Source organism: Coturnix japonica, unplaced genomic scaffold (assembly GCF_054131305.1).
Source record: "Coturnix japonica strain WE unplaced genomic scaffold, WE-NBRP24 Scf063, whole genome shotgun sequence".
Classification (NCBI taxonomy): Eukaryota; Metazoa; Chordata; class Aves; order Galliformes; family Phasianidae; genus Coturnix; species Coturnix japonica.
Genome location: NW_028188966.1, coordinates 664,733 through 675,693, shown reverse-complemented (window position 1 = coordinate 675,693; position 10,961 = coordinate 664,733). Strand labels below are relative to the sequence as shown.

General features: G+C 60.6%; 1 protein-coding gene across 2 annotated transcripts; it reads right to left on the bottom strand.

Moving 5' to 3' along the window:
* Positions 1 to 3,600: 3,600 nt before the first annotated feature.
* Positions 3,601 to 10,811, bottom strand: IL11 (interleukin 11). Of its 2 annotated transcripts, XM_015850563.3 has the most exons (5): positions 9,199 to 10,811; positions 7,099 to 7,268; positions 5,926 to 6,012; positions 4,941 to 5,099; positions 3,601 to 4,093 (listed from the first exon to the last, which is right to left on the bottom strand). In XM_015850563.3, exons 1-5 carry the CDS (start codon positions 9,203 to 9,205, stop codon positions 3,929 to 3,931), a joined length of 588 nt encoding a protein of 195 aa, XP_015706049.1. In that variant the 5' UTR covers positions 9,206 to 10,811; the 3' UTR covers positions 3,601 to 3,928. The 2 variants fall into 2 exon arrangements, with proteins under 2 accessions (XP_015706049.1, XP_085389914.1); XM_085533788.1 differs by lacking the exon at positions 7,099 to 7,268 and having other exon boundaries at positions 9,199 to 10,016.
* Between the last annotated feature and the right edge of the window lie 150 nt (positions 10,812 to 10,961).

Sequence of the window (10,961 nt, the reverse complement as noted above, 5' to 3'; positions counted from 1 at the left end):
ATATGGGGGGCTATGGTGGGGATATGGGGGGATATGGTGGGGATATGGGGGCATTGGGGGGTCTATGGGGGATATGGGGGGCTATGGTGGGGATATGGGGGCATTGGGGGGGTCTATGGGGGGATATGGGGGGGGACAGGGGGTGTGGGGGGTCTATGGGGGGATATGGGGGGATATGGGGGCATTGGGAGGGTCTATGGGGGGATATTGGGGGGACATGGGGGCTGTGGGGGCATTGGGGGGGTCTATGGGGGGGGACAGGGGGTCTATGGGGAGTCTATGGAAGGATATGGGAGGGGACAGGGGGGCTGTGGGGGGCTATGGGGGCAATGGGGGGGATATGGGGGGATATAGGGGGGTCTATGGGGGGACAGGGGGGTGTGGGGGCAATGGGGGTCTATGGGGGGATATGGGGGGGGACAGGGGGGCTGCAGGGCTCTATGGGGGGATATGGGGGGGACAGGGGGGTGTGGGGGCATTGGGGGGGTCTGTGGGGGGGGACAGGGGGGTTATGGGGGGTCTATGGGGGGATATGGGGGGGACAGGGGGGCTGTGGGGGCATTGGGGGGGTCTGTGGGGGGGGACAGGGGGGCTATGGGGGGTCTATGGGGGGATATGGGGGCATTGGGAGGGTCTATGGGGGGATATGAGGGGATATGGTGAGGATATGGGGGCATTGGGGGGGTCTATGGGGGGATATGGGGGGGGACAGGGGGTGTGGGGGGTCTATGGGGGATATGGGGGGATATGGGGCATTGGGAGGGTCTATGGGGGGATATGGGGGGGGATAGGGGGGCTGTGGGGGGGTCTATGGGGGGAAAGGGGGGCTATGGGGACAATGGGGGGGTCTGTGGGGGGCTATGGGGGCATTGGGGGGGTCTATGAGGGGGGACATGGGGTCTATGGGGGCATTGGGGGATCTATGTGGGGGGACAGGGGGGCTATGGGGGGATATGGGGGGGGACAGGGGGGCTGTGGGGGGCTATGGGGGGATATGAGGGGATATGGTGGGGATATGGGGGGGATATGGGGGCATTGGGGGGGTCTATGGGGGGCTGTGGGGGCATTGGGGGGGTCTATGGGGGGGACAGGGGGGCTATGGGGGGATATGGGGGGCTATGGGGGCATTGGGAGGGTCTATGGGGGATATGGGGGGGACAGGGGGGCTATGGGGGGGTCTAAGGGGGGATAGGGGGGGACATGGGGGCTATTGGGGCATTGGGGGGGTTTATGGGAGGGTACAGGGGGGTTATGGGGGGTCTATGGGGGGATATGGTGGGGATATGGGGGCATTAGGGGGGTCTATGTGGGAATATGGGGGGGGACAGGGGGTGTGGGGGGTCTATGGGGGTCTATGGGGGGATATGGGGGCATTGGGAGGGTCTATGGGGGGATATGGGGGGGGATAGGGGGGCTGTGGGGGGGTCTATGGGGGAAAGGGGGGCTATGGGGACAATGGGGGTGTCTGTGGGGGGCTATGGGGGCATTGGGGGGGTCTATGAGGGGGGACATGGGGTCTATGGGGGCATTGGGGGATCTATGTGGGGGCACAGGGGGGATATGGGGGGGGACAGGGGGGCTGTAGGGGGCTATGGGGGGATATGAGGGGATATGGTGGAGATATGGGGGCATTGGGGGGGTCTATGGGGGGGACAGGGGGCTATGGGGGGATATGGGGGCTATGGGGGCATTGGGAGGGTCTATGGGGGATATGGGGGGGGCAGGGGGGTGTGGGGGCAATGGGGGCATTGGGAGGGTCTATGGGGGGATATGGGGGGGGACAGGGGGTGTGGGGGGTCTATGGGGGGATATGGGGGGATATGGGGGCATTGGGAGGGTCTATGGGGGGATATGGGGGGGGATAGGGGGGCTGTGGGGGGGTCTATGGGGGGAAAGGGGGGCAATGGGGACAATGGGGGGGTCTGTGGGGGGCTATGGGGGCATTGGGGGGGTCTATGAGGGGGGACATGGGGTCTATGGGGGCATTGGGGGATCTATGTGGGGGGACAGGGGGGCTATGGGGGGATATGGGGGGATATGGGGGCATTGGGAGGGTCTATGGGGGGACATGGGGGCTATGGGGGCATTGGGGGGGTCTATGGGGGGATATGGGGGGGAATAGGGGGGCTGTGGGGGCATTGGGAGGGTCTATTGGGGATATGGAGGGGACAGGGGGGCTATGGGGGGTCTATGGGGGCATTGGGAGGGTCTATGGGGGGGATATGGGGGAGACAGGGGGGTGTGGGGGCAATGGGGGGTCTAAGGGGGGATATGGGGGGGGGCATGGGGGGGGGCATGGGGGCTATGGGGGCATTGGGGGGGTCTATGGGGGGCTATGGGTGGGATAGGGGGGCTGTGGGGGCAGTGTGGGGGGCGCTGGATGGGGGTCGGGGGGCGATGGGGGGCACTGAGGGCAATAGAGGGGGGTTATGGGGGGTGTATGTGACCGACCCCCCCCCATTAAAGGCATCGCCGGGGACTGGAAGAACCACCTGACGGCGGAGCAGAGCGAGCGCTTCGACCGCGTCTATAGGGAGAAAATGGCGGCGCTGGGGGCGCTGTTCCCCTGGGATGTGCCCGTAGAGAACCCGCAGCGCCCCCTGCAGGACGGGACGGGGAACGACAGGGAACCGACCATAGAGAACAACGGGCGCCCCCTAATGGATGGGAGGAGTAATGGCAGGGATCAGCCCATAGAGAACAACGAGCGCCCCCTGCAGGACGGGAGGGGGAATGACATGAATCAGCCCATAGAGAACAACGAGCGCCCCCTGATGGCTGGGAGGGGGAATGACAGGGATGAGCCCATAGAGAACAACGGGAGCCCCCTAATGGATGGGAGGAGTAATGGCAGGGATCAGCCCATAGAGAACAACGGGCGCCCCCTAATGGCTGGGAGGGGGAATGACAGGGAACAAGCCAAGGAGAACCCGCAGCGCCCCCTGCAGGACGGGAGGGGGAATGACAGGGATAAGCCCATAGAGAACAACGGGCGCCCCCTAATGGCTGGGAGGGATAATGACAGGGACCCCCCCGCGCTGGGGGTGTCGGGGCAATAAAGGGCCCGTTTGGGGCCAATTCGGCTCATTTGGGGTCACTGTTGTTCTGTTGTGGGGCGGGGGGGATGGGATCCACTAATATGTGGGGCTTTAGGGGCACAGTGCGGGATGGGAGGCTGAAAAAGGCACCTTGGGGGGCTTTGTCCCCATTTTGGGGGGGGGTTCACCCATTTTAGGTGTATTTTTCCCCATTTTTTGTGCTTTTTCCCCATATTTGGTGCTTTATTCCCCATTTTTTGGTCTTTTTCCCCATTTTTGGTGCTTTTTTCACCATTTTTTGAGCTTTTTCCCCATATTTGGTGTTTTATTCCCCATTTTTTGGTCTTTTTCCCCCATTTTTGGTGCTTTTTTCACCATTTTTTGTGTATTTCCCCCCATTTTTTTATGTTTTTTTCCCATTTTAGGTGCTTTTTTCCCCATTTTTTGTGCTTTTTCCCCATATTTGGCGCTTTATTCCCCATTTTTGGTGCATTTTTCCCCATTTCTGGTGTTTTATTCCCCATTTTTTGGTGGTTTTCCCCATTTTTGCCCATTTTCCACCTTTTTGCTGCTCTCCTTTATTTTCCCTTTCAATCCCCCCCTTTAAAGCCGGGGGGGGGCAATAAACAACAGGGGAGGGGGGTTATAAAATAACAATAACAATAAAATAACCGTCATAATAATAAAATAACAATAAAATAATAAAATTAAGGAGAATAAAATAATAAAATAGAGGGTGGCGATACAACGGAACGCAATTAATAAATAATAATAATAAATAATAGCGCATAAATAAAACCGGGATGGGGGTGGGGGGTGGGGGGTGCCGTGCCGTGTCATGTGACCTTGCCGCCCGCCATCACGTGACGCTGCTCACGTGACTCCAGGTGTCAGAGCCGGTTCCGGAGCAGCACGAGGGCCCTGGATGCCCAGTCCAGATGGAGGTGCAGCCCCCTCAGCACCGCGTGCGCCGCCTGCACGGCTGCCCATGGGGAGCCGGGGGGGGGCAGCGCTGGGTGGGGGTCATTGGGGCGGCTCAGGCTCAGCCGGGACAGCTGGAAATATGGGGGGGGGTTTAATTGGGGAGGGTCCGGCCCCTTCCCATAGCCCCGCCCCCTCCGTTGAAACACACAGCACGAAGCCACGCCCCATTCTAGTAGCCACGCTCCTTCATTAGCATCGCCCAGCACAAAGCTCCGCCCCCCCAGTAGCCACGCCCCTTATTTGCATAACCACACGAAGCCCCGCCTATTGTTTGCATAACCCTACACAAAGCCCCGCCCCCTTCCAATAGCCACGCCCCTTCATTTACATTGCCCGACGCAAAGCCCCGCCCCTTCCATTGAACCACCATCACAAAGCCCCGCCCCCTTCCAATAGCCACGCCTCTTCATTTACATTGCTCAACACAAAGCCACGCCCCCTTCCATTGAACCAGCACAAAGCCACGCCCCCTGCCGTTAGCCCCGCCCCTTCAATTGATCACCCAACACAAAGCTCCGCCCCCTTCCATTGAACCACCATCACGAAGCCCCGCCCCCTCTAATAGCCACGCCCCTTCATTTACAATGCCCAACGCAAAGCCCCGCCCCCTTCCAATAGCTCCGCCCCTTCATTTACATTGCTCATCACAAAGCCCCGCCCCCTGCATTTAGCCCCGCCCCTTCCAGTGAACCACCAACACAAAGCCCCGCCCCCTTCCAATAGCCACGCCCCTTCTTTTGATCACCCAGCATGAAGCCCCGCCCCCTTCCATTGATCACTCAACACAAAGCCCCGCCCCCTTCCATTGATCACCCAGCACGAAGCCCCGCCCCTTTCCCACGCCGCCTGCTCCCTTACCCCCGCCCCTATTTCCCCCTCCCCATTTAATCCCGGTCGCCCCCTCCCCATATTCGTTACCAGGTGGTCGAGCCGCCTGAGCAGCCGCTCCATCCGGCTGTGCAGCGCTCCCAGCTCCGCCTCCAGGGGGCGCAGCGCCGGCCCGGAGCGACGCAGCCACTCGAGGTGCCGCTGGTAGCGCTGCAGGTCCGAGCTCAGCCGGGACAGGGCGCCAGGGGGCTGCGGGGAGAGGGGTGTGGTTATAGGGGTATAAAGGGACCCCGAACTATGGGGACAGTTACATGGGAACAATAAGGGATGGGAACACAAAGGGATGGGAACACAAAGGGATGGGACACCAAAGAAATAGGACCCCAATAGGAGCCCAAAGGGATGAGACCATATAGGGATGGGACCCCAAAGCAATGGGACCCCAATAGGACACCCAATTAGATAGGATCCCAAAGGGATGGGACCACAAAGAAATGGGAACACAAAGGGATGGGACACCAAAACAATGGGACCCCAAAGCAATGAGAACACTAAGGGATCGGACCCCAAAGGGATGGGACCCCAATAGGACCCTAAAGGGATGAGACCACATAGGGATGGGACCCTAATGGGATGGGACACCAAAGAAATGGGACCCCAATAGGACACCCAATTAGATGGGGTCCCAAAGGGATGGGACCCCAATTCAATGGGACCTCAAGGGATGGGACCCCAAAACAATGGGACCCCAATTTAGTGGGACCCCAAATGGATGGAACCCCAAAACAATGGGACCCCAAAAGGGTGGGACCCCAATTCAATGGGACCCCAATTTAGTGGGACCCCAAAGCGATGGGACCCCAATTCAATGGGACCCCCATAGGATCCTAATGAACACAAGGACCCCACCCCCACCTCAAAGCGACCCCCACCTTTCAGGGACCCCAACCCCCACAGGATCCCAGCAGCCACCAACGCCCCCTTCCCAGCCCCACTGACACCCCCCGGGACCCCCCCAAGACCCCATAAAGGCCCCCCAGCCCCCCCCAGGACCCCCCAACCCCCCCTGACCCACCTGGATGTTGCTGAGCTCCAGGGCGCTCATGGACAGTGACGGCAGCGAGTCCAGTTTGTGTTCGCCCTCAGCGGGGAAGCGCGACCGCTGGGGGGCAGCAGAGGGGGGAATGTAAGGGGGGGGATAATGGGGCGGGGGGGCTATAATGGGGCGGGGGGCTATAATGGGAGGGGGGGCTATAATGGGAGGGGGCTATAATGGGAGGGGGGCTATAATGGGGCGGGGGGCTATAATGGGGTGGGGGTCCCATCTGTGGGGGGGTCTGTGTGTGAGGGGGGCTCTATAATGGGGTGGGGGGCTCTGTGTATGGGGGGGGTCACTGAAATGGGGTGGAGGTCATTATAACGGGGGGGTCTCTATGTATGGGATGGGGGTTTGGATATGGGGTGGGGGTCTCTATAATGGAGGGGTATGGGGTGGAAGGGTTGGGGGTTTCTATAGGGTGGGGGGTATTTCTATGGGGGGTGTTCTATGGGGTGAGGGGGTTCCATGGGGGGAGTTTTATGGAGGGTTTCTACGGGGGGGGGCTCTATGGGGGGTTCTATGGGGTGGCCTGTTAGAGGGGCTCCACTGGGGGTTTCTATGGGGGGGTCTATGGGGGGACTCTATGGAGAGGCTCTATGGGGTGCCCTATAGGGGGGTTCTATGGGGTGGCTCTATGGGGGGCTCTATGGAGGGGTACCATGGGGGGGGCTGTATAGGGGTCCCTATGGGGGACCGTATTGGGGTCTTTGTTGGGGCTGTAAGGGGGTCCCTATGGGGTCTTCGTGGAGGAGTTGTATGGGGGTCCCTATGGGGGTGCCCATGGGGTCTTTGTGGGGGGCTGTATGGGGGTCCCTGTAGGGTCTTTGTGGGGGAGTTGCTGTGGGGTCTTTGTGGGGGCTGTATGGGGGTCCCTATGGGTGATGTATGGGTGTCCCTATGGGGTCCCATGGGGTGTTAGTGGTGTCCCTATGGGGGTCCCTATGGGGTCCCATGGGGTGTTAGTGGGGTCCCTGTGGGGGTCCCATGGGGTGTTAGTGGTGTCCCTATGGGGGTCCCTATGGGTTGTTAGTGGTGTCCCTATGGGGGTCCCATTGGGTGTTAGTGGGTGTCCCTATGGGGGTCCCTATGGGGTCCCATGGGGTGTTAGTGGGGTCCCTATGGGGTCCCATTGGCGTTAGTGGCTCTCACCAGCTGCAGCAGGAAGGCCTTGGTGTCGCTCAGGAGGGCTTTGGCCAGGCTGACGACGCCGTCCAGGTCTGCGCGAGGGTCCGGGGGTCGTGGGCGGGGGGCGGGGGGCAGCGACGGGCACAGCCCGGGGTACAGCCCCAATAGGGCCAGCAGCGTCTGCCACACGGCGCCTGGGGGAACAAGGGGGCTGCAGGGGGGCTATGGGGACCCACATTAAGGGCCACAGTGATGGGGGGGGGCTGGGTGCCTTGGGGTCTCCATGCTGGGGGTCCCATTGCTTGGGGCGAGGGCTGGGGGTCCCACTGGTTGTGGGTAGGGGTCTTGGGGTCTCTATAATGAGGTGAGGGCCCCATCTATGGGGAGGGGGTCCCTATAATGGGGTGAGGGTCTCATCTATGAGGTGTGGGTCCCATCTATGGGGTGGGGGTCCCATCTACGGGGAGGGGATCCCATCTATGGAGTGAGACCCCCACCTATAATGGGGTGAGGGTCCCTCTAATGGGGTGAGGATCCCTATAAGGGGTGGGGGTCCCTATGACGGGGTGAGGGTCCCTATAATGGGGTGGGGGGTCCCTATAAGGGGCGGGGGTCCCTATAAGGGAGTGAAGGTCCCTATAATGGGGTGGGGGTCCCTATAAGGGGCAGGGGTCCCTCTAAGGGGTGGGGGTCCTTATAATGGGGTGAGGGTCCCTATAAGGGGTGGGGGTCCTATAAGGGGTGGGGGTCCTATAAGGGGTGGGGGTCCGTCTAAGGGTCGGGGGTCCCACCCCACGCCGTCCCATCCCCCCCATCCCATGGGGCGGCTCCGTGCTGTGAGGTCCCGTTGCAGTGGGGCTGGAAATAGTGATGCGGGGTGAGTCAGGGGGCGGGGGGGGCTGGGGGGGGGGGGGGCCGCACCTGGCGGTGCCGGCGGCGCCGTGTGTGTGTGTATATATGCGTGTATGTATGTGTGTATGTATGTGTGTGTGTGTGTATGTGTGTGTGTGTGTGTGTGTGTGTGTCGGTGCACACGCGTGTGCAAGGCCCGCGGGCACAGCTGTGGTTTGGGGAGCAGCACCACGGCCCAATGGGGTGGGGGGCAAAGGGGGGATGGGGGTAATGGGGGGTCTATGGGGGTATGGGGGGGTCTATTGGTGTCTGCATGGGGGCCTTACAGGGGCCCTATGGGGGTCCCTATGGGGGCTCTATGGGGTACACTATTGGTATCCCTATGGGGTAACCTTATGGGCAGTCCCTATGGGTTATCCCTATGGGTGTCCCTGTGGAGTCCCTATGGGGTTGTCCCTATGGGGTTGTCCCTATGGGGTTGTCCCTATGGGGTCCCTATGGGGGCTCTATGGGGTACACTATTGGTGTCCCTATGGGGTAACCTTATGGGCCGTCCCTATGGGGTCCCTATGGGTGTCCCTGTGGAGTCCCTATGGGGTTGTCCCTATGGGGGTGTCCCTTTGGGGGTGCCCCTATCAGTATCCCTATAGGGGTCCCTATAGGTATCCCTATGGGGTCCCTATGGGGTGTCTGTATGGGGCATCTTTATGGGGATGTCCCTATGGGCTGTTCCTATGGGCTGTCTCTATCAGTATTCCTATGAGGTCCCTATGAGGTATCCCTATAGGGTATCCCTATGGGTGTTCCTATAGGATGTCCCTATGGGTTATCCCTATGGGTTTCCCTATGGGTTATCCCTATGGGGTATCCCTATGGGGTCCCTATGGGGTCCCTTTGGGTTATCCCTATGGGGTATCCCTATGGGGTATCCCTATGGGGTCCCTATTGGGGTCCCTATGGGGTATCCCTATGGGTTATCCCTATGGGGTCCCTATGAGGTGTCCCTATCAGTATCCCTATGGGGTCCCTATTGGGGTCCCTATTGGGGTCCCTATGGGTTATCCCTATGGGGTCCCTATGGGGTATCCCTATTGGGGTCCCTATGGGGTCCCTATGGGGTTTCCCTATGGGTTATCCCTATGGGGTCCCTATGGGTTATCCCTATGGGGTTTCCCTATGGGGTCCCTATGGGGTTTCCCTATGGGGTTTCCCTATTGGGGTCCCTATGGGGTTTCCCTATGGGGTGCCCCCGCCCCCCAGCGCAGCCCTTACCTGCCATGCCCTGTGTGTCCTCTGCACGTGTGGGGCCGACGGCGCTGTGACCCCACAGCCACGGTGCTGCCACAATGGGGGCACGGCCACACAACACAACAACACAGCAATACAACTACACAACAACACAACAATACAACAATACAACTACACAACACAACACACAACACACAACAACACAGCAACACAACTACACAACTACACAACACAGCTACACAACTACACAACAATACAACTGTATGGACACAACCACACAACTATAGGGCCACAATGGGGCCACAATGGGGGCACAATGGGGGCACACTCACTCACTCACTCAGTCACAGCCCAGTGCCACACTCACACTCATGTGGCACCGACGTCCCATGGTGGTGCACTGCGGGCACACCAACATGGCGACACGACGAGCGTGACACAAACAGCCCAACACACTCACAGCCCAACACTGCGACACGCTCACACCACGGTGACACAATCACACCCTGATGCCGTGACAGTGACACACTCACACCTTGACACAGAGACACACTCACAGCCTGACACACTCACACAGTGACCCAGTGACACACACACACCCTGGCACACTCACACAGGGACACTATGACACACTCACACCCTGGCACAGTGACCCAGTGACACACTCACACCTTGACACACTCACACAGTGGCACAGTGACCCAGTGACATCCTGACACACTCACACCCTGACACACTCACACTGTGACCCAGTGACACCCTGACACACTCACACAGAGACACAGTGCCACACTCACACCTTGACACACTGATACACACCTTGACACACTCCCCCAGCCCCCCCAGCCCCCTCCCACACTGGTGCTCACACTCACACTCAGCCCCAGGTGCCCGTATCACACTCACACTCCCTCACACTCAGTGTATCACACTCACACTCAGTGTGTCCCACTCTCCCCCCGTGGCTGCGGCCCCGCTCTGCCCCACGCCGCCCTTATATCCCGCCGGGTCCCGCTATGTGTGCGATGACACACGCCTGACTCACGGCTTTTCCATTCAGCAACACCGGCACCCAGAGAGGGAGAGAGGGGGGAACACAAAGAGTGTGGGGCAGCCCCACATCCATCATGGGGGGGGGGGAACGTGGGGGGGGGTCGGCAGCCCGGGGGGGTCCTGCAGTGTTTAATGGGGGGGTGGTTGGCAGAGCCCCCCCCATGGAGGTTGAGTCAGCCCCACAAGTGGGGTCGGTGCTGATGTGTCACCCCCCAGTGTGGGCAGTGCAGCCCTGGGGGGGGCTATGGGGCAGCCCTGGGGGGGGGCTATGGGGCAGCCCTGGGGGGGGCTATGGGGCAGCCCTGGGGGGGTCTATGGGGCAGCCCCCCCCCACTGGGGGGTTGAAGGGGGGATGGGGGGGGACTGAGTGTGCCCTGTGTGCAGACACGCTGTGCACACACAGTAATGCACAGTGCACACCTGGGTAGACATTGCTATGGGGAAGGGGGGGGCGTGGGGCAGCATGGGATCCGTGGGTCGGATAATGTGGGGCAAAGGGGATCTGTGGGTCAGACAATATGGGGCAGGGGGAGCACAGAGGTCAGACCCTATGGGGCACAAGGGGGGATTGTGTGGGTCAGACCCTATGGGGCAGGGTGTGCTCGTGGGTCAGCGTGGACCCTACGGGGCAATGGGGGCCCGGTGGGTCAGACCCTATTGAGCAGAGGGAGCCCACAGGTCAAACCCTATTGGGGGGGGGGGTCCCATAGGTCAGCACGGACCCTATGGAACAG